Source organism: Branchiostoma floridae, chromosome 3 (genome assembly GCF_000003815.2).
Source record: "Branchiostoma floridae strain S238N-H82 chromosome 3, Bfl_VNyyK, whole genome shotgun sequence".
Taxonomy (NCBI): Eukaryota; Metazoa; Chordata; class Leptocardii; order Amphioxiformes; family Branchiostomatidae; genus Branchiostoma; species Branchiostoma floridae.
In genome coordinates, this window is record NC_049981.1 from 14,349,729 (window position 1) to 14,374,574 (window position 24,846).

The 24,846-nt window shown below is 39.3% G+C and overlaps 1 protein-coding gene across 1 annotated transcript in view; it reads left to right on the top strand.

Annotated features, from left to right (window-relative positions):
• LOC118412265 (neogenin-like) overlaps positions 1 to 24,846 on the top strand; it is a gene marked incomplete in the record, with an annotated part of 126,729 nt that overhangs the window by 67,715 nt on the left and 34,168 nt on the right. Inside the window, 1 exon segment of the mRNA XM_035814999.1 lies at positions 11,295 to 11,405. Coding sequence (XP_035670892.1) covers positions 11,295 to 11,405 — 111 coding nt within the window.

The following is a 24,846-nucleotide window of genomic DNA, read 5'->3' on the forward strand; positions in this document are numbered from 1 at the left end:
CTGTCAGAGACTATATCTCCAACCTCACTTCATGCCCCTGCATATTCATGACCATATCAGTAAGCAGCCCAGCAAATTGCCAGCTTCCCCAAGCAATTTAGAAAAGCGTAAATGCATAGTCGATATCTTGTCTGGCCGTGGGTAGGCATGAAGCACTGCCCAGGGAAAAACACAATACACTTTATTTTCTTCAGCTGCCTTTATTGCGGTAGCCCATAGCTCTCGCTGTCAATATCCTTCAACTAGAACTTGATTTCATGCGGAAGAATGGTTTAAGATCGAAAGGAACTCCCTTTGTAGGATAAGTGTGGAGATGGATGGATGGTCTGGATTAGAATTCGTTTTCTTTTATGGATAGTTATGGTCGGTAGGGGAGGAGGGATGCCGTTCAAAAAGTACTGTAACTCTTCAATCTATTGTTTTGACCTCTCCACCTCCAGTTCATGACACCACAATATGCCTTTCCAGATTTGTATCAGTACTGTAACTGTAACTGTACAGAATATACAAAATGCACCAGCCATGAATTTAAAACATTGTGGAAACCTCAATTTTCCTTTTACTGGAAATTGAAACCACAGTGAAAGTCAACAAATTTGCAGATTTACAGTAAGTCCATGAAGTGTATGTTCTTTGTCTGAGATATAAAACTTTATGGAGAATAGAACTGTCAACACATAGCGTTATGGGGACAAAATCATTCTGGCAATGGGCGTACAGATCTGAAAGACATGCGTGTTCAGAATCCAATGTGTGTGGAAGAAAGCTGGCCCCTGTCAAACCTCAATTCACCACTGCTGTATGGATGTATTGTCCGGTCCCCAGGCTGGACTGACATCGCGGCCCACTTCTTCTTTGTCAAAATGGTCTGGCTCAAATTCTGTGCACACTCAGAGACTGGGAGCATGTTTCAAACTTTAAAAGGCTCTGAGTAAAGTACATGATATCAGAAGTAACACTTTGTCAGAAAGTTGGTATAGTCTTGTGACTGTATGAAGTGACTGTAAATTCTAGTAATGATAGATTAGTGTGTATTAGTAGTTGTAACTGTACACTATATAGTGTATTCTTTGCGTTGGCATGGAATTGAATATACAGTACCTGATTGTTACAAATGAACTTATTGGTAAGAGAGTTGCAAAAAATACATGACTTACAAATTTAGTTGAAGTACATGTATTGATATAGAAAATATCCCCCCAAAAATTGTTATATTTAGTTCAATTGTTAGGCTTCCCTGCAAAGCCTGAAAATACATAATACAGTTGTCAAGAGAAAGGGGGGTTGTCATCTCAAGCTGGTCCAGTTGAATGTTATATTTTGAACTAATAACTAGATAGTATCAGATTCCCAAATTATAGTTCCCAAAGAATATAATATTCTACTTCAATCATTCTATGCTCCTTTGTATAGCCTGATAGATGCAGTTATCAAGAAAAGGGGTTGCCAAGCTTGGCTGGTCCAATTGAAATGTCAGGAATGAAGACTAACGTATATCATCTGCCCGCCCTCCTGCACCGGCCGATTCTCCCATTTCTCTCCGCTGAAACAACCATAAATGGCTTAGCAGGTAGTCTAAATTATTAATCCCTGCTATTTCTGGTGATTCCACATGTGATTCATATTAATAATGCTGCAAAATGGATATTTATATGGCAAAGTGGATGGAGCAAAGACCCCCTAGGTTCTGGATTTCACGGTGCCTGGTGAACCATTGAGAGGGGTGAGTTAAAGTGCTGCAAGGTTGTTAGGGTTGCACCTGATCCAGTGGACTACCATAAACTATATTTTTCTTCGAGGTTTTAAAATATTGGGTTGCTAGAGATTGGACAGAAAGGCAGAAAAATACATTAAATCTGTTATGATATAGTAAGGAAAGAGACAATCAAAGCGTGCAAAATTTATAAATATGTTTAAAAATTTGGCAAAATGGGAAACGTTTTTCCCCACGTTTTATCTCCTGACTGTATTCTGATGGGATTTCTTGTGTGAAACATGTTGCATTGACTTGCAAATGTCTGCAGTAATTTGCACAGGTGATTTTAGGGATGATCCCTGTGTTGGTAAAGTTTACCCAGTAGCTCACTGCTTCATTTCATGAGTAATACCTGCTCACTGCACCTGCCCTCCCCTCTGGGACAGACAGTCCCCACAGCTCCACCCTTCCTCAGGCTACAGTAGCCACACCTTTGTCCTACCCAACCTCATGCTGGGAACTACAATATAGTCGTTATATGGCTCTCTGGAAGGGAAGGCCTGTTTTACATGGACTCCAGCCATGGCCATATGGTGGGGTGGGTTTAACCCAGAGATGATCTTGGACTTGTGATTAAATCAGCCCCTCGTAGATTGTATTTGAGGCGCTCTTACACAAGATTACGTACTACCTAATTCCTGCAATAGGGGAGATATTAGACCGAGGGATAGGAGATGGCAAGGTTGCAAAGAATGTCATCTACACTTTTTCATCTATTTCACATGTTTCTATATATATTTATTATATGCGTTGTGACATCGTTTTGAATGCTGAGCAGAATTTTGAGTGAATCTCAATGACAATGCTGTATGCAAATTTCACCTGAATATGTGAATAAGAAAAACAGATATTTTCAATGTCAAGTTTGATAATGATTTTTTGTGGGGGGGGGGGGGCTGGAATGTAATATTTCAGTAGATGCAAATATTTTAGTGAGTGTCATTAGAAGTGATCTGATGTTCATTTTGTTTCACGATAAAAAAGCATATCATCTAGATTTAATATTAATAGGGTTATTCCCTAGTTCCCAATAAAGGATTGTCTAATCACTGTGCACAGGACTGATTGTGCAGAGAGTGACTCAAGAGCGCCAGTTTCACCCGGGGTGATTAATTACTCCTATCTGTCTGTCAAAGGGGAGTTTATTAACTCTATGGTTGTGCGTGCTTGTTCTTTAAGCATAACAGGTAAACTACTTTTATGACAGGTTAGTACAAATATATAAGACCAGGGTATAAAGTTTGATCCACTCACACCAGAATGGGCCCATACTTTTTTCCAGCGAGGTGGGGGGGGGTGTTATTTGATGGGCTTGACAGGTAGTTCGCCTCAAACTTGGGACCTCAGCTTTGTGCTCCATCCGACAGAATGTCTCTAACTTAAGATAGGTACTTCTTTTCACCTGAGAGTGAGGAAATAGGTATTAAATACCTTCCCCAAGGACACTACATTGGGACCTGCTAGGGATTCAAACCTAGAACCTTCAGATTTAAGTCAAGAAATCTAACTACTCAAGTATTGTGCAACATGTTTGGGGGGGGTGGTGGTAAAGATGGGATGTTGATCAGGAAAAAGAAGAAAGAAATATCTTCTGTTAGATTAAGAATGCTAAAAATGGTAAAAGAGTATACACCTGTCAACCATGAAAACTACATGCTAAATGCTATAGGTACCGGTATAACATAGCTTAGCAGGAATTTCATAGCGATTATTCTGTCTGTTTGGTACTATTCTTAACCCTCTCCTTGCTGATATACATGTAGTTACTTATTACCATGTTCTGTATTCACAAAAAACATGAAGATGGTTGAGGTTAAAGGGGAGAATATCAGACCAATATTGCTAATGCAGAATGCTTTTATGAGTCGTTGATTGTGCACGGAGAATTTATTGGTTTAAGACCGCTTGTGCCCCAAAGTCTTGAGGATCACACGTAAGGTTCTTATATCTCATTTGGAGTCGTGATGTGAAAGACGCACATGTCCAATCTGGGTTGATCATTCATTAAATCTGCGAGCGCCTCAACTTAGAGGATTGGGAGTCGAGCTAATAAGGCTCAAAGTCTTGGAGGGAAGTTATAGAGCAGGGAGTTCAGATGGTTCAGAATTCTGATGAGCGCAACAGCACCTCTGTGGTATGGACCGGGGAGAAAATTACAGAATTAGCCACAGGGCCAGAAGTTGAAGCAATCAGCTGAGGACTTATTGTAATCCTGAGGGGGGATGTGCTAGAAAGATGAGGTGAGGGAAGGAATAATGTATTAACGATTGAACAAGGCTTCTCAAAGATGACATTGTAGATGATAAGCTATGAAAGGTTTACTGATGTGTAGGTGTCAGAAAGCGTGTCCCTCAAAGTTGTGTCAATCAGCAATTTGATCTGATTCAGTAAAAGTTTCAAGTTATGCACACCTCTTGTTGAACTGTATGAAATGTTTTTGTTTCCTTTGTTAATCAATGTATAGTACCTATGTTGTGCAGGCTACACAGTGAAAGTGTACTTATTAATATATTAATATATTAATATATTTTCAAATGTATATCAGTACCGGTATGATACTGAATGTTTTCACTTCATTTCTAGATTGCATCCATGCCTGAAATATAGTGTCATTTTAAGCTTTTTTTGTCAAACAATGAATTTGGCTTCCAGGCAAAGCTATTAATTTGGAAATTGTACTCTTTACAGCAAGTGCACTGAATAATTCCATCCTCTCCATTCACATTCAAATTTATTCATTGACAGATAACCATCTTTCTATTCCCTTTCACTCAATATGAACTTCCTAAAAATGAAAACATTGCCTGAAGCTCCCTTCCCTCATTGGTTGGTTGATAATCAAAGTGACTGATAAAGCCGCTCTGTTGTCTGCTGAGTTGTCTTCAATCATGCTTGTAGCTATTTTAAATCCCCTCTCTTAGCAGATTGTTTCAGCATAAACCCGTACAGATACCATATATACATGGTTTTCCAGTTTATTGATGGATTAATTGTTAATCAGCAATGTTTGGGCTTGATTATTTTTTAAGCTGGTTCTGTGACAAATGCAATCCTGTATGTTATCGTAATCTGATGTCTCTTTATGATGCCCTGTTTGTGAATTCTGATTGTATCTGAGTTCTTCAGTATATAAAATTTTTGATACAGAAATAAACCATTTATGATAATCGTTTTAATGTTGTGACTTTGCATGTGATTCGAAGGTTAACAAATCAGTTTGAAGACACAAATTGCCAAGAACCAGGAAGTAGTTTTGTGTTTGCCCACTAAACAAAGTTTTCTACAATTGACATACATGTATATATTTGTAGTCCCATTATTTCCTCCATTGTGTGTGATTTCATGCACATGTGGTGACCATGCCATCACCACCTGCTCACTCCCATGGGGCTTTGTGGTTGACCCTTGACTTAACCACCTGAGCACAGAATCTTTCACCCTTACTGCTGGAGTAATATCATATTGTTTTTGCTTGTTTTTATTCTTGTTCTTTTTTTAATCTAACTAAAGGAAGTTGCCTTGTAACTTTCACAGTTGATGATGGACACCATTTTTTGGAGGGCCCATCCTGATTTCTTGCAAAAGATATCATTCCTTTTACCTGCTCTGACCAAGCTACATGTAATGCTACATTGTTGACTTCAAAGTCTGAATACAAATAGTGTACATCTCTTACAACCCCTGACCCCAATCATTCAAGAGCGAGCCTAATACCAAAGTTATTCGATCAATCATTTCATTGTGACTTCTGACATTATATAAAATGACATTATTTTCTTCTGATGTTTTATTTTTTAAATTTGAATTTTGATCGGACTTGCCACTTTTACTAACAGTGAAGTTGAGAATTTTTTTTTTAAAGTTGTCATATTCTAGAAATTAGAATTCATGCTGCAGCAGTTCCACATTGCTTCCAAGGATTAGGAAGAAACCCTTTGACTGGCATATCATGTAGCAGGCAACCATCCAATCAGGCTTGACAAAGCCAGATCAACGGCCTGCATTTGACTCTCTTTTCAAAAGCTCAGGCAATGCTTCCCTTAGGGGAGATGATGACAAATTAGCTGAGCTTAGTGCAGTGGTGTTGGCTTTGAGCAGGGAGGGGGGCAGATCATTTCTTTCCAAGGTCGCGATGCAAATGGTTGAGATGCAAATGGCACCATGGGATAGATAGACTCCTTATCTAAGTGCTCTGAAAACAGGGTTAAAAGCTGGTCTGAACCTCAGGCAAATGTAGGTTTCAGGAGGTTTTTCATATAGATGGTCTCTACATTTTAAATGTCTTGCCAAAGGGTAAACGCACAAGATAGGAATTACGAAGAGAGCATGGGCATATGGGGTTAGAGGGTGAAGGTACTTCACAAAAGTTCTGCACTAGATTTAACTTGGTGGAAAGAAACGAAAAAAGACTTTTGAATGAAATTATTCGCACCTGTTTTTTAAGTTTGGCTAGCTTCCTTTGCTTTGATACTTGCTGTTATATAAGTTCTTTGAACAATAATTTTCATGTCAGTAGTATGATAAGTGAACAGTTTCTGTCAAATTGAACAAACAGCATAATGACTTTTGGTGATTATTTGATGCCTTTGAGACTAAATTATGTTAGATCTTGAGTGCAGATTTGTGTGTAGGATTGGCAGACATTTTTATAAAGAAGTAGGCACCCCTACCATCAGATGTCCTCCTTTTATCAGGAAAGAACCCCCAAGTGACTCGTGACAAATGTACAAGTCAGTTTGCACAAAGACACCTCCCTAATGACTAAGTAGTGGGGAGAAGAGAGAGAGTCCCACAGTCCCATGCAGGAGGCCACTGCCATTGTAGTTTTGGACTGGTGCCATGTATCATGAAGGGGAAGGGAGGAACCAGTGGGAGTAGATGGCAGGTTCTCAAGGTTATCTCCATGGCAATGAGTAGTGATTGACAGATTAGCCAGACAACCATAACTAACAGGACAGAAATACATAACCTGGTATGAGTATGCAACCAGGTGCTGTCTACAGTTTCGAATTTGATATTTTGGGAGCCCATGCTGTTACTTTTTGTTACAAGGCTTACAAAAATATATTTTCTTCAATTTCATGTCATGAAGTTCAGATTTTGTGACAGATGTGTTGGAGTCTTTTCCGTCCAGGCAAGCAAATTTTTATCTTGAGACAGAGGGCTGGCTCGTTGAGACATCTCTGATGCAACCATACTGCCTTTTCATGGCTGGCCTTCTACCAGCATGCACTTTTGGTTTGACTGAGGAATATCTGATCTCTAGATCCATTCTTTTCTACTCAAAGTCAAATCCAAGTAAATAAAGCTCATGACATGTGAACAAATTGCAAAGAGTCGGTAAACTAGGTGAAATTTTAGCAGTATGAGTCCCTCCCATGCTATCATGTGCCAATATTTTTAATGTGAGCCACATATTAATTCTTGTTCCCCAAAATGTACGTCTACCTACCCATTATCGTAATGAGGCATCAAGCTGCTTGACAGGGATGCCAAGAAAGTCCTAATTGAACACCACCATTACCCACCTGCTTAATGTTGTGCTCAAGGCAGTGTGTTAATGTTAGTTTTCTGATATTAATTCCACCCAAGTCCATTACACAGATTCGCTGCTGCTCTACACTTTGAAGTTACCATAGGAGGCATTTTTTCCTCAAATCAAAGCTTCCAGGTAAAGGAAAACCATTATGTTCCTTTGCAAAAAGCAATAAACATCAGTAAAGATATTACTAACACAAGAAGTATAAGAAGTTGCGCCTAAAGATTAAAAGGAAGAATAGGTTGATAGCTTGTTCTCCCAAGCGCATCTCATCAAGTGGAATGACCTGGATATAAGACCCAGGATGAAGAGTTGGGTAGTATGTTTATAATGGTGACAGGTGGATCATTTATATGCCGTACGTGTGCGTCTGATTGTCCCTCGGAATCCCCAATCACACATTTCAAATTGCTGGGATGATCAGGTTGCCTTGGACTTTTCCTCGCCTCTCATTCCACGCATCCCGCTAATGCCGGCGTAAACGCCCTTCCCGCCCGGAACATTGATGCAGCGGCATGCGAGATGCGTACAACCGGCCCCATAATTGCTCCGGCACTGCTCTAACGCGTCTTGAGATTGTTAACGCTAATTGCAAATTTTTAATGTGCCGACAGCGAGACCCCAACAAAGGTCACATTAGATCCGAAGGGCTTGCATATGGCGTGCAGTCGTCATAAATCATTTCCACCGACCGGCCAGTAATTTGCTGTAAACACGGCAGTTTGCAGGGACGACGGGGCTCTGAAGTTTTACAGTTTCCACAGCAAGTTGAAGAAGGATGTTAAAGAGGGTCTGACCTCCTATGAATTTTTTTGATACCAGCCAGAACCAAGGTATAATAAAACACTCTGGATCTGGATCCAATGTGGTCATACATTTGGTGCAGTCAAGGAAGATAGAACTTGGGTAACAAAATTTTCCATGACTTTAAATTATGGGAGATTTAGTTGAACTAAAGCGTGCACAGAAATGCTTTACATGATTCTACCATTGCTAAGGCAGAATGTAGAGTAGAAATGCATGTGGAAGGATCAATCGAAATGATTCCCCTACAGCACAAAGCGATTGATCAGCCCAAGCCTCTATTGATTTGAATGGTACAGATGGTATCGACCAAGATGTCGGTCTATCAGCTTTGATGTGAATGTCACCAGCTTAGAAACAAGGAACGATATGGATTTTAAGGCGGGTGTATTTAAATGCACCACTTGATATAGATTGCTCTCTGTGAAGGCCCTGATTTGTTTCTAATTCTTGACAATTACAGTGGAGGCTAGTAAGACTAGTCAAGGTTTCAACTGCACATGCTCAGTTGGCATAAAACATGTCTGAACATGTATCATGCCTGGTATAGACAAGAACTTAGTAAACATGTTTGGGGCCTTTTCCTTTGACATCTTACCTTTAATTCTCAGTCTTAGGCATGAACAGCTTATTGCTCTCAGTACATCAGAACTGTTTCATCACATATGCAAGAAATTAATCATATTATGTGTGAGAAATTAAGCAAGGCATCCAGATATATCATGTGCCTCATTGACCAATTATTTACAAGACTCCATCGGCAAAAATTAATGACACATTTCTACATGTATTTGCTTTTATATGACTAGTATCACCACAGCTATACTTTCTCAATACTTTTTGTGCATTTGTGTAACATCTATAATGGAAGATACGTTGATGAAGATTACACATCCAGGTAATAAGATACGCCAACTGGCATTTACTGGCATTACAGTTACAGAGAAATTGCTATTTGTTGTATAATAGAAAATCACAGGTTTCTACCCTTACTTTGTTTTCTGAGGTATGAGGGTGGCTCCTTGCAGTGCATAACCTGATTACTTTGATTGACCATTGCGCCCACAGGGCCGTCAATGTGCTACTTAATGCAAATATGCTCCAATTTCATCCCCATACTAAATAGTTAAAATGATAGACCACGATGAAACAGAAGCTCCGGGCTACTTGATTTGGAATCTATGATGAGAGATTGGATGAGTCATATGATTCACTTTGATACAAAGAACATGTTTAACCTCCAGCCTGCTGAGGCAGTTGTTCGGCACCAAATTTGTGTTGGCTGTGGGGTATGTTAGCAATGAGTGGGTTAAAGGAGAAGAGACTATGATAATCACTTGGATACAAAAAAGGGGAACCTATATAGCCTGCTAATGTTCTTTTGCACCAAATTGTGTATAAGCTATGGTGTTACATGTAGTTAGCAGACAGGAGGACATGGTTATGTAGCATTGACTTTCTCCGAAATTTCCTTAGAACTGATTTATGCAAAGTGTGCAGTTTGATCATACTTTCTTTTGGCGACCCTTTCTTGTTGGATCAGCCGGCCCTTCTTGCTATGGATAATTTGGTCTGCCAGGTAAACTAATTTGTACATGAAATTTTCCAGTAGTAAATCAGAGAGAATCATCAATCAGGCTCATGACTTCATCCAGAGTTTTTTTCCTCTCTTGTGTCTGTGATGTTTGCAAACCAGAGCCTTTGTTGCTTTTTGCCTTGCAGTTTTTGAATTAGGTTATTCAAACAACCTGGTATAATGAGTCAGTCCTAGCCTTTGTATTGTCACAGTCAGTGGACACTAGTTTTCCTACCAGACAAATGTCATCAGAGAAAATAAGCACAGGGTAGACAGTTTAAGGTAGGCTGGGGTTCAGGTTTATATACAAATGTAATCAAGGTTTTGTTTATTCCACAAAATTACTGAAAGCTTATCTAAATTCAGCTAAGTGTGAGAATTTTAGCTGATTAAAATCATTTCATAGTCATTTGGGTTTGGATGTAAAAAAAGAATCTTGTATACTAATGCTTGCTGTTGACCTTTCACTGAAGGTCAATATGCTGTCCTGTCTTTAGAAGTAACTTCAGCACCTGGCCAAACATAACCCTCCTCTCAACTGCATTGTTGTAGTCCTTGTTCTGTTGGCATGGTGACAGGAGAAGTCCATAATATCTGAGTGGGTTTACATGTATTCTTCCCAAGCACTCTGGTTTCTTAGGAAATGGACAGGTCCACCTTGAATAAAAGGAGGGGTGTTTTTTCTTACTATCTGTCTTATAAATAGAAATTTAGATGATGTAACAAAGATATTGGATTCAAGATATATTTTATCTATCCTATTCATAGTCTTCAAGTTGAGACTTAACAAAAGGAACATCTATTTATTGTAATAAGCACAGCTTGATGATACAAAATTTAGGATCGTTGAAGGATGCACAATAACAAGCTAGTCTGAGTTGTCATGGAGTATCATGGTTAGTTGAGAATGAATCTTGATTGATATTAATGACCATATGATAGACTGCTCTGTGTGTAATGATGCATTGACCTTTTGCTAACAACTGTTTTTACCATGCCGTAATTTACAGTACATATGTGATGCTTTGGGAGGGAAAAATAAGTGTCAGGTCTAAAAGTCTACTGTCCATTCTTACAATGTTTGTGCATTGTTTGATACTCAACCTGTGATTGATTGAAAGTACAAATGGCGTTTTAATGGGTTGATGTCTCAAATCGATCCAGCTATTACCGTACAATTCAGAAGAGAGAGTGTCAACTATGGATTTTTCTCTGGCTTGTATGTTGTTTTCTTTTCAGCTGCCTTATTTTGTGGTCTATGGATCAATATTCAACTTGTCTCACCAGACTATACAATCATATTATGTCAGCAGCTTTAAATAGTATACAGTAAGTCTTTCAGAGCATCAGAAAGAATTGAGAAGGCAATGCACAGAAATGTCTTCTGGGACATTTGACAATAAAAATGTACATACAAGCAAGTTGACCAAAAGGATCAGTCACTTGAAAAAGTTTGTAAGGAAAACATTGCCACATTTTTATTTTTATTTTATTGTTTCTTTCCAATGGTCAACTGTTATTGTTGTTGTTTTCAAAGCAGTATCAGTATGGAAATAAAGAAACCCAGCCATGACTGAAGCTTACCCTGTATTTATCAATTTTAATTTGTTTTTCTCCAGGCCTGGAGAAGGGATCTCAGTACAGCATCCGAATCTCCGCACAGACGGTAAATGGTAGCGGACCCCCCACAGAGTGGCATGTGGCAGAGACGCCAGAGAACGACTTGGACGGTAAGTGGATTCAACTGGCGATAATTGTAGTCTTTCACATGGGGTGTTTCAAAAGTGCTAAAGGTGGCGTTTTCAACTTTCCAGAGGAGTATTACTCCTAGGACAGGTAGTTTGGCTAAGAAGCTTTAAAAGGTGTTAGAGCATACACCAACAGGTAGAGCCAAGAGACTACCATTGTGTGGGGAAAAATGCTGACTAATTTGAATGGCAGACAGTGTGACGGAATCTTTGGGTCTATCCCTGGGTACTGCAGCGTCTTGAGAGGGTTTAAAAGGGGTAGCAACAATTCATCATGTCAAGAAAAGTGGCGGCAGCAAAGCTCCAGGGAGGAAAAAGATGTTCCCACGTGACCACAGTCCATTTCATTTACCTGATTCCACAGAAGCATCGCTAAAAGCCTTCCTCTTTGAAAAATCCAAAACTGCAGTAATGTGTATTTGGGGAAACCTGATTAGCTTGTGGGTTGAACTGTAATGTGGTTTCTTCCACCTTGCGGGAATACAGGAATAAAGAATCAACCAGGGATGTACGAAGTACTAAGAGGATGAACAAGGGCAGACCTTAGATTTGAGGATAGCTGGTCTCGGAGTGCAATAATCCAAAGCATTAGCGGGTTGGTGCTTACCCCAGCATGCAAGTCAAATGTGGAGTAAGGGATTTCAAGGACTTTTGTATCACTCGGGTGCATTGATTTTATTCTTGAGGTTGTTGGAAGGGTAGAGTAAGAGGAGAGTGTTTCAAATTAGCAGCACGGTGGGAGAGAGAGCAGCTTTGAAGAGTATGTTGTCAAGAACTTCGATCTGCATTTTGAATCAATCTCAGCATTAAATATGATGTATTGTAAATGGGAAAATATGATGCTTTTATGTTTGCAGATTTGGCTATGAGCTTTCACAATGCATCACACTGGGAATATGTGCTCTCTCTTGAATTGGGTCCTCAGTTGTTTTTATGTGACCTTAAAATATGGCAAGTGCCCCCTTTCTCAGGCCTCCTACCGCAAGGTTTAATCAAAGGTAGTTCAACCAAACTTAAATTAATTTACAGTAAGATAATAATTCATCCTTATTTTCCTGCAAGAATAAAGAAAAACAATAACAATTGATTTGCTGTGTCTGAAGAGATTATCCAAGAAAAAAAATCTCTGTTTGCCTCTACATGCATGTAAATTTTATAGAAAATCATAGGATGGTTGATAGGTCTTTGGGGATTGTCCAAACACATTTATGGAGAAATCCTAAGCCATCTTCGCAGTAAACTGGTTTGTATGGATTCTCAGTGCAAAGGAAGATGAATAATATGATTAAATGATGAGAGGGCGTAGCTCCTTGAGTCATTGTTGGATCTTAATTCCTTTGAGATGTGCGACCAAATCTGTTCCACTTAATACTGCAACATCACAGGAGTTTTGATGATGTTTGTTAAAGGGTCAAATTGAGAGATTTCATCAGTTTATCTCGTTTGGCTTCTCAGATTTGATTTGCATTGATTTTTTTCACTTAGAACAGATGGAGATGGGTCGGTTGGCTTCTGAAAAGGGTGTAGATTTGCTTTTGCCATGCTTTGTCGTCATGCTTTGTCGTAAATGTAACACGTGGCCGGCAAGTTATTTTCCCCCAAACAAAATGGGCCTGACTGTAAAGCTAGTTTTATGTTCTCCAATTCATCCCTCATCCCGAAAGCAACTGGGCTAAGAGTGTTTATTACCCATGGATATGCAGTTGTTACCACTGCACTCAATACTGACAGGATTAGCGCAGCCATTTGTGTCAATGCCTGTTCAAATCAGAGGAAGCGATTTAGCATTAAAATGAAGGTTTTATCCATGGCGTTATTACTCATTTCAATCTGTTGTGCATCCTCCTGATATCTGCTGCAAGTCGTGTTGTTGGAGGCAATCTCTGTTTACGACACTTCTTCCCGCGCAATTGGTCGACAGGACATGTCATTTTTAAGGGGATTACAATGTATGTTGTAACTTTTTCCTAGTTATGCCATAGTTGTGTGGGCACTTTTACTGTCATGTCCATGATTGCATCTGGTTTTTCTCTGCTATTGTCGATGATAGAACTGACAAAGTACCGTTTTATGGCAGATGTGCTGAAAGTGATACTTCGAGAGTTGTTTGCTTGAAGTTTTATAATACATGGACACCCAGAGCACCCCTCTCCCCACTATGTCAATAGCAAAGGTGAAATGATGCTTTGTGTGAAAGCTCTGATCTAGTCAATAACTCATGCTGTATAAATGTTTTGATTACTGTTAATTGGAAATGGAGGTGGAAGGTAACTAAAGACGACAATAAAAAGTCTTTGAAGAGTTTATTGAACAAAATGATCTTTCAAAAGATATTTATTAGTTAGAAAACATTAAATCAATACTTTATGTATTGTTTGGCTGCAGTAATGTGCATAAACGTCTTGGAAAAAGTTTTTGTTCTATAGTTGTTTGAAATATCTACCCTATTAATAGTATTATAAAGCTGCACTGCCAGCATTTTTGTTACCACCACTGATTTTGACAAAGAAGATAAATTGTTGTAATTATACTCAAAGTTCTAGACCTATTAACTGAACAGCATGCTTGCATAATGCCTGTCTACTGATATGACGAATCATTGGCATTGTTCCTAATATTGCATCACTGCCAGTTTGTACATATTTGATTTGAACTTTTGTATTTTGGCTTTCCATGGTGCTGAAAGCCGTGTGATTGTACTTCACGGCTTGTCCATGTGATGTTTCTTATTTTCTCTCAAGTGAAGCAAGGAAAGACAACAAGAAAATAATCAGAATATTTAGTTACTGTTAATAGTCTGATTTAAGGCTACCAAGAAACAGGACTATGAAAACTTAGTATGTGTTAGTTATATTTTTCCTGTCAAAATACATTACATTAGATATTTAGATTCAGCAAATCATAACAGCCATCTGCAGCTAAAGTCAAAGATCCGACCACTTCAACTTTATTGGCTTTGAGACTTGTAAAATTTTCCATTAGCAGGGCTGACATTAAGTCCTCTGCATACTTGCTGTTTGAAAGTCTTCATGTTGTTTTGATGAGTGAGTCTCCTTCAATCCAGTCAATAAATGCAGTTGTTAATGAAGGTGCCCCTGAAATAGATAGGGAAAGTAGAGGCATGAAGTGCACTACAGGGCAAGTGTTCATTTGAGGTTTGCTGACAAGAAGGATTCCTGCTGGGTGGTGTTTGGCTAAATAAAGTTACATATGTGTTTTTTTAGCATTGTAAACAAAACCCTACATAGCACAGAAAACGTTCACAACTTGTCAAGAACAATTATACTTGAGCATCAATGAATTTTGATTTTTGAGTGGGGAATGGAGTATTAGACTTGTAGTCATAGTGCAGATTTACTTCACTCCTTATTTACGCATCTATAATAATTGAGTATGGTCTTTTGAAAGATCCTTCTAACTTGAATGTGTTAAAGTTAGATTTTAAGGCAAAAATATGTGAGACATATACTGCAAGTCTTTCTGTCCTCTAGGGCACTTTACACAGTCCATTAGAGGTTTTGCCTGGCCATCAACAGTCCTAGGAATTTGCCTGTATATACCCATCCACCATCACTTTGCAGTGGCCCATGTTGTTAACACAGCCAAAAGTGCTGTTCTCCACCTCTTAAAGAGAATGGTCTTGAAGGGAAGCTATTTCCTGCACTCTGCATGCAGGTTTAATGTGATGTGTCGGCCAAGGTTTAACATAAATTTCTGCACCAGAGAAAAACAGTCTATGTGGTAGGAAAGAAAGAGAATCCATCAATTTAGGTAGAAAACATTGTTCCTGTATCAGGTGTGATCCTAAAATTCACAAAGCCCTGGATAAAGATTCAGAAGCTTTCAAAATCGTAGCTGATAACTTTTCTCATTTTTGTGTGACTGTGTATCCTTTAGTTTTAAAGGTGGTGATTTTGATGAATGCTCTTAAATTTGAGAACAAGAAGCCATATTGGTTTAGTCTTGTATCTTCCACCCAAATATTGGCTTTCTGTGTGCCCAAATGGATAGGAAATGCCTCACCAAGTTTTCTAGCCCTGATCTCGGCTCTCTGTCTTTACCAGTGCGTATCCGCAGTGGGCTTTAGTATCAATACCATATATCTGCCAGGCTGGGATATTACTACAATCTAGACCCTGTGGTTTATATTGCTTGCCGAAGCTAAATCATGGTTTGAATGTGATAGGGACGTGCGAATCCTCCGACTTGATGTTGCGCTTGATAGGATTTGCGGGAGATCCTTCTAAAATTAAAGTGCTTTATATGCCACCAGGCAGTCGTTATATCTGGAGGCAATGTGAACATTTTAAAATGGTTCTTGTTTCACTGCATGAAAAAATTAAGTGAAGAAGGAGAAATTAAAGAGTTTGAAAGGATTCTTTGCAACTAGCAATGACATTTTAAGATGTAAGTTTTCTTCAAATGATTGAATGAACTTTGGGTTACAGAATGACTGAAGAGAGTCCATCAGTAGTTACTTAGTATTTTGTGTGGTATCATTGCATTCCTGCACTTCTGATTATTGATATCTATATTCAACCTGATTATTGATTATCAATAGAGCTGCTGCCAGCTGCATTCTTGTTCTCTAAAATTCAGTAGAAAATGGCAGAACAGACATCCTTTATGGCAGGTCTTCTTCCTTAATCTTGTTGCCAAACTTCAAAAACCCAATCAGAAAGGAGGGAAAGTAGTATGTACATGCAGGCATGGCAAACCAATGCTTTTAAAGCATGTAATTTGATGGGGTAGCTCTTAGAGTGAATTCTAAATGAAAGTTACATTTCTAAATGGTATAATCCTACTGCAAATACCAATATTGAACATCAGGACAAATTGTATTTTTAATCTTGAGTAACTGTTGCAGTTATTTGATATTACCACGAAGTAGGGAAGTTGCTATCAGTACATGCCTTTTATACCTCCACCTCCACTGTCTTGTAATTATTACCAAACCATAAAAACCAAAGGCCTTTGATGATCTTGTAGTAAAATCTGCACATAAAGATGCTGAAAGCATATTCGGAGAGTCCAGTTTGCTAATGACCCATGTCCTTGCCGTGCATCTCACACTGTAACATATTACTGAGCATCCAGCTCCTTCAGAGTGATTGTCTGAACCCTGCGAGGTGTGACGCCACCTTTTGTTACCTTTTCTGGCAGTAATTTTGTCAGGAAGGATGTTGGACACGACCAACAGAAGGCATTCGCACGCTTGGAAAATACTGTTGCTTTGACAAATGGGATGCTTCCTCCAAATGCTAATAGAAGGTGGATGCAATGTATTCCATTGAACAAAAAGTATTTGTTATTTCTGTTTTTCTGAGCTTACCTGAAACTACTCCAGCATACATGTATAATACATTCAATAGTCGTGTTTGATAGATTCAAACTTGAACTGTTGAACGCATCAAACACATATTGGAAAATATGTAAGAAGCAAAATAATTAGTTTAAGATGTGTGTTGATTGTAATTTTACACTGTGTATTGTATCTATTTTCTCCCCCGGAAGAGTAGCAGTCACTCAAAAAGAGAGACAAACACCAAGAAATACCAATTGAAATGCAATGTTACCTAAGTGGGGGTTATGTTGGCACGAACTTATCAAACTTTTGTCCCTCTTATAGTTATACAGACTCAATTGTATAGAATATACTACATTTTTGTATGAAATATCAAGTATGGTCATATCAGTGCCAAGGGCTTGATCTGTTCTTCCAAATTCTTCCAAATCCTTCTTCCATTTCTGAAAGAAGAAAAGAAAAAAAGAAATAGCCCAAGATGACTAGTAAATACACCGACACACAATCTAAGTCAGGCTGAAATCTTTTTGCAGTAACAAATGGGCCAACCATTGAAATCGAAAGATGAGAAGTGGTTGTGGGAACCCGCCCTTGAGCCGATGTCATCGCCAAATCTAATTAGAAGTGGGAAGTGTCGGCCAACTGTGGCTCAGAGCTGCCCGGAGGTCATACCAGGTTGGATGAGTTAAGACCAAGGCAGAATGGAGCAGGATCTTTGCGCGGTTCATTTATCTGCAGTACACTAGCTTCAGGGGGTGGACGGACCTCTGTGGGTTGCTGATGAATGGAAACATTCCTCGCCATATACTTATGGTGTAAATGGAGTCCATCAAAGTAATGTACTGTTTGAAATCATGGAAGGTCTGTGAAGAACAGTGCCGGCTGCACTCAAGTAGTCTGCTTTGAAGTCATTAGTAAAAAAAATAAATGTATTCATCCTTGTTGCTATTCATCAAACAGTATACATTTTAAGTACTATACTATGTCTACTTACTCCTGTAAAATCTGACCTTAAAAAATCGTCTGCTATAAATTATTTTAATGTATGTAGTATGTTGTGATTTTCATAATTGTAAGCCCAGTAGCAATCATTCCATCCACAGCAAAAAAATGCCCTCAAAACATATGAATGGTCTATTTCAGCTGACACAGATAGAGGTGACCTTTATTTCTTTTCTGGCCAGTTTGATCTTGAATGACCTGTTCAAATGAGAAGCCTCAGATTGCCCTGGAAGTGACATGTGTCTGTTACCATCCAGGTGCACATGTAGCAGCATGTATCATTTATTCTCAGTTTTTCCAAAGAATCAGACCTTGTCAATTGTTGTTTCCAGTTGTCATTCTCTAAAACTTTATATTGCACCCTTTTACAACCATCATATGGCAACTCAGTTGTCTTTATTTTTTATTTTATTTTAGAAACAGCATTCTACAAATAGAGTGGCAGTAGTACAAGTCTAACCTTTGCATCTGGACCAAGAGCCTGGGAGTTTGGAGTTTGAATCCCAGATTTTTTTGCTCATCAAACATACATGGTACTGAGGAATGGCTTGCAGTCCTTGTTGTATTTCCTTGCTTTGCTTAAGAGACAACTAGAAAAAACAGGCAGGCCGTGAAGTACAACTACACAGCTTTCAGTACCATGGAAAGCTCAAAGTTAGATTCAGTCCACAAATGAACAAGCTGGCAGCGATGCAATATGAAAAAGATTTCCCCTGTACAGTGAAGCCATAGAGACTGCTGTCTTGTCATGTCTTTGCTCTTGAACTGTGAGAAATTAGCATTTCAGAGAGGTAAAATGGTTCAAGATCACCTTCACATTCATGCATTTTTTTCTCTGCAATTCCTAAATGCCTTAGTTGACTCTTGACTTTGTAGTTTTCCATGTACAAGGCTTTGGGAATGCCAAACAAATGCCATTCCAGCTTCTATCCCCTTTGTCAGATTCCCCTGTGAAGAACCATTGGTTTGGCAAAAATTGGCTTCTCCTTTTGGATGGCAGATTTGGGGATGAGTAATGGAAACTATCTCGTGATGAATGCGACGGGAGCTGGACAATTTCGACGTAATAGCCTCAGCATTGACCTGTGGGAAAGTCGGATCTACCACGGGTCGTGTATTCCTCTTCCTAAGCCAAGTCTTTATTAGATGAGTCGGTCATTGCTGTGCAGTACTGACATGTGTAATGTAGATGGATGGATGGGGTTAAGGGTGGCACACTCAGGAAACCAGAATGTTGGGAAATTTATCTTCTGTTGTCCCCACACTAGGATGATTAAGAAGGTGAATATTTTGGCTTGGTTGTGAGATTTGAAGCCTTGAAAATGACTTATACATAGTGGAGGAGTTACCTTCTGAAGTAGCCTGTATCAATGAAAGAAAGCAGTGTTTACAAAGACTGAAAGAGTTCCTAGGTTCTAATATAAAAACTGCAAGCACACTCTATCTATAATTACTGAGAACCTTGTGATGAAATAATAACATATAATGGAACAAAGTTTGTACTTAATGGAAGTTTTGTGCCATCTGGTCTATCCAGTCATCTTTTAAATAGCTTTGCAAGCTGTGAGTGTCTTCAATGTTGTTCAGGGTAAACATTTTTCTGTAAAGTAGGAGACAAGAACTTCTCTCAAAGTGCAAAAAGAGGAAAGGCACTTTTTAACTTTGAAAGAAGTCATAATGGTTGAAGACACAGGTGTGGTGTGTTAATTTGCATAAGTTGCCCTTCTTGCGTTCATGGTGATACATGACACAGAATGGCTGGCATTTTGCAGAGGTGTAAGGTTTCAACCACTTGTTCTCCCAATTCCATGCCTACTTCTAAATTTTACTTGTGATTTCATGGTGCATATTGCATATTATAAGTGGCTCAGGGTGACAAAGGTTGATGTCTCAGAAAGACCATGCAGAAGATACCACTCTTCCATAAACAGGGCTTTCAGACACACTTATGCTTAAAATCTTGTTATCTTGGCAAGCAGCATGCTTCTATTGCATTGGTAATGTCCTGGGTAGTCAAGGCCCAGAAGGCATCTCACAGCAGCAGCCGATTCAGCACTGAGGACAACACTATAGCAACAAATTCGATATTCTTACAGCTTTAATGTCAGAGATACGTTGCACGGGCCAAGTCAGCTTCATCCTGGATACATGTATTGAATTATGCTGCTGAATGGTATTTCATACAAACTACAACATTTTGAAGCATGGATGGATGGTTGGGTTGCATACCTAAACCTAATATCAGGTATGGGTCCTAGCGCAGAGGTTAAGGTTCAGGTCCGGACTTGTACTTGTACCTGTACATTCTGACAATGTGACCTGTGGTCTTCAAACAGTTGACAGCATGTTAGTACCCAAATAACTTTGGTGGTATTGTGCTGGTACTGGGTATCAGTACACAGTTGTAAATGGTGGTTTAAGGAGAAGATTCAGCACCAGGGACAGGACCTGTAAGGATGTATAAATGTTGTTTCTTAGAGATTAATGCAACTTAACCCATTTCATCTCTATATTTACATGGCTCTTACTCTCGACATAGGCCTAAAATGTCATTGATGTAAGCTGCAGAAGTTGAAGCCCTAGTTGTTATATATAATATACTTGGTAAACATTTTAAGCTCCTTATTCTTAATCTCTATCCTGCTGACGATGCATCCTTCCCAGAGGAAAGAGTTTTTGTTAGATATAGCAATGAGACTTCCCTGTATGCAGAGGACATAGGTACATCTTGATAGGCGAGGCGCGACATTAATGCCTCGCCTATGGGATGGCGTGAAATGTACGTGACAAGCTGACAAAACGTGTGGAAGTAACTGTCATCAAGATATAATGGGGAGTAAATATCTGTGAAATCACACAAATCGGGGTGGGTGTGGGTAGTTTTGGAACGCTTACAGTGGTAGTTGGAATGCTAATATGGAATTGTTACCCCTGTTTGCTATAGAAAGGGATTGGTAGTACGTTTGTATTGGTCACAGGGTTAGGTAGCAGGGAGAAGGTTAAATGAGGCAGCGGCCAATTACGATGCCCTTTGTCATCCTTAATGTTCCAAGTAAGCCCCTGCATGTATTATACATACTCCATTATTCAAGATAAACCCTACTTGCCAAATGGAACTGGTAAAATATATTGAGGTACCAAATGAACTTTTGCTTGGGCCGACTTAGACAGAGTTTATCTGTATACATATAAGTTTATAGCCAAAGCCATCAATTATAGAAATGTTATTAGTGATATTTTACAGACTTTGGGAGTTTGTGTTGTTGTCCAGTTGCACTATAGACCCATAAGCTGGTTCATAGTTTAAACTGCACATGTTCAGCAAGGTGCATTGTGGGCAATATGTCAAAGGTTAACACTCCCAACAAACAGATCTTTTCCTGACCATGTTTGATATGTCCAGATATGTTATGTCTCAGGTTTGACAGATTATCCATGGCACAATGCGTCTTGCGGTGTATATGATGCATTCTTGTGCTTTGCTACATAGGTGAAAGCAGGAAAAATTCTATCTTGTCTTTCTTGACCATGGGGATGTTGCAAGCTCATGGCTCAAAGTTAAAAACATTTTGAGATTAAAGACAAAAATATCTACAGCTGATTTTGCAAGCTCTGAGAATACAGGCTTTGTTGTATGAGTTGCATAGGCCAGAAAACAAGAAATGAAGTATTTTAACAATTGTATTGCTGCAGTTATCTTTAGTCAAAAAGATGGAAGTGCCAATTTCTTAAGAAATAGATCTAACACAAGCAAGTCTGTTATTGGGCCAACATCATCTGTGCAGGAAGGAGGTATATCTTATCACATTCAGCTACCTGTTGAGACATAGGGAAATGGGTTCCACTGATTCTGCTGTAGAGGTCAACATAAAAGACATACGACCTTGAGTTATCAGATACTGCTGTCTACACTTGGCTTTTCTCATGGCACAAGCTCTGGGATCTTCACAACCTGGAATAGAGAGCAACCGCCGTTTGTGTTAGATGTCAAAAGTTTGCATAAAAAGTCCCGTGTAGATGGAAATTCCATGGTCAGATTGAAAGTGTGCGTCATTGACGGGAACGATAATGCTGGAGAAGGTTAGATGGGAGGCGTTGGCATGTGTCAAGAGATGAGCATCTTGTCAGCGGGGCTGCCGTAAGATAACGCGGTGTCAGAGCACCGCGGGTTAACAGGGCCGTGAATAAAACATGTGGAGTGGGTCCGTGTGCAAACTATCTACGGCAAGATCAGCAGAAGTACTTGGCGGGGTGTACTGCAGGGAGAGATAGGACTCATGCCAGGAGGACCCAGAACAGTTTGTTAAAATTGGCTAAAACATCAGGAGGCACTTAGAGATCAACATCACAGTGGGGAGAGCAACAAACATGAGGAAAGAGACTAGCCTTTAGCCAGATTACTGAATAATTGGCATACACATGGAAGGCAGAATCTTTTAGCACCGGTATTGGAAATTGGAATGGACGGTTCTCGGCCCTGCAAACAACATTTGATGCAAGTTATTGACAACGTTTATAGCACCAGCCAAATGTATTCTGCCAAATGTATGTTAAATCAAGATTTGATAAAACACTTTTCTTTGGCTATACAACAAGTGAAAAAGGTTGGAAAGGATACATTTATTGAAATGGTATGTAAGGAATGATTGAAGTCTGTTTATTGAAGTGTCTAAGCAGTACATTTGTCAAAAACCTGTGGCTTTGCAGGAAGTAAATATTTCAGAAGGCTATTAATAGTTATAGGCCCAATACATATCAGACTCCAAAGGTAATCAAAGGTCACGACCTGAGACCCACAATGCCTCAGTCCAGTTACTGAGACTTCCCCAGGCAGATCTCGATGCGATGCGAGGTTGGTGAACTTTGGCCCTAAATGTGGGAAGTTTAAACCCCTGGAGCTATAAATGCGCGGCTATTTTGCGAAGTGAGGTTTTATAGATCATGGAAAAGGTTGACATGAAGGGCTCTGGCGTGGAAGAAGGTCAGAAACAAGTCCCAAAGCACTGTTTAATATCTGTGCACTGCATTGGAAGGAAAATTAACTTAAAGGCAAAGAAGGTTGGGTTTGAAGGGCTCTGTAAGCAGGCTTTTAGCTAGGAATTTTTTTTAGGGTGTACATCTGTAATGTGTTGTACTCTCCGCACTGCGCGGCGGAGCCGCGCGACGAGCGCCGAAGGCGCGAGCATTGTAGGGGGGTCCGGGGGTATCCTCCCCCGGAAAATTTTTAAATTTAAAGCCTCTGAAATGCTATTTCCTGCATTTTGAAGTAGAATATAGCCAAATTTTTGTCTTTGCTGCATTACTACTTTTGTCCTGAGAAAGGGAGGTATGTGTTCTTGATTAGAGGTGGGTATGGCTTAAAGAATGCATGAGGTAATTTTCAAGTAATACAACACTGATTCCTTACAAATTACAATATAATGTTTCATGAGTTAATACATACAATCAGAGAGAGTAAATTAACCTCACTGCTAAAGGTGATGTTACATTATGTAACAACAGCAAGCTAAAGAAGTCTACAAGAAAATCTGCAAACCAACAGAGGAGAAAGTGTAGCCAGGACTGCCAGGTACATCTTATATTTCTTTTGTGTATCTACTCTGTTAAGAACATAGCTGAAAATAAATGCACTGAAAAGTTTCTTGTAGCCTGTAACATCAGCGTTAACTTTACACAGTACAGAAAAATATGTGTACAAACATTTAATTCATCGAAAATATATAGCAGAAAAGATGTGCTCCAAGGGCAAATTAAGCGAAATTTTCTCAACAAACAACATCCATTTATCAATATTTTGAAAATAAAGACTGCAACAAAAGTAATATCTCAAGTTACCGTGAAAAAATCGCGACCTCCGTTCAACATTTTCTACGAATTCAGTGCCGAAACCGCCCCCCTCCCCAGTATGTCATCGTCACATTAGCTGTTGTTTTTCCCACATTCCACCGACAAACAAGCAAAAGAAAACCTCCAAAACAATCCTATACATGTACTTATCACCAATGACTTCAGGCATTCGACGAGTTTTCGTAAACAAATCAAAGTTTTAACGCTTTCCTGCGTGATTTTTCCCGCGAAAACAGCGGGGATATCAGATATTCCACCAATAATGGCGCCCGGGCGCGCTACGTCACGCCGAAATGGCCAATGGGGTGCGACTCTCGCGAGATGTGAGTTGGTGCGAGATTGCGCGAGACTTGAGGTAGAATCACCCAAAATGGCGGCTCGGTGCTCGGCGCTCGGCCCGGAATCGGCGAATTTTGAACTTTGAGCGAAGTTTCCGGGGGAAAATAAGGGCGTACAGAAGCCGTACATCCAAAAAACAGGGCGTACATTTTGTGATATTTTTATTAAAGGGCGTACATTGTACGCCCGTACGCATTGCTAGCTAAAAGCCTGTCTGTAAGAGAAGTCTACTCTGAAAGTGTAGGGGAATATCTTAACAGATAAAACCAGTGGAAAATGGCTTTCTTCTTATTGATTTTCAAGTCAATCAATCATTTTTATGGATACAGAATGTATGATCCAATGTATTGTTGATTTTATTCTCCAAAGCTAAAAGGATGGGAATCAGTTTTCCTGTCACGCTGTAGGCAAAGAGTGCACTTTCATTATTTTCCATCATGTTAGAGGGATGAAGAGAGATAGAACTAACATTTTCCAGTTTCCCTTCTTGTGTAAACTTGACAAAGAGGTTGTAAGAAATAGATCAGGGTCAGTGACAATTTATGTGGACGCAGAATGCTGGAATGAAGCATATAAACCCCACAGGTCATATTTAAAAGAAGCCATGAATATAAGAATCAAGTATGATAGCCAATACAGATGGATATAAACTTTTCATTTGTCAGCTTTGATTGAAATACACTTTTACAGATTGAAGGTTATCATAGAAAGTTTAGCTATATTATTAATGTGTCCAATCAGAAAGTATTTGACAGATTATACATCTTCAACATCCCATGCTTGATTGTGTGGTGCTCAGATTCAAGAATAAGTGAAGTGTGATGTAGTGGCTGTGAAATCTTCTTGTCGCAGTAATGACTTAGACAAATCATCAGTGGCAGGGAGTATTGATTGTTGTAGTACAGTACATCCATCTCAAATCCCCCCCCC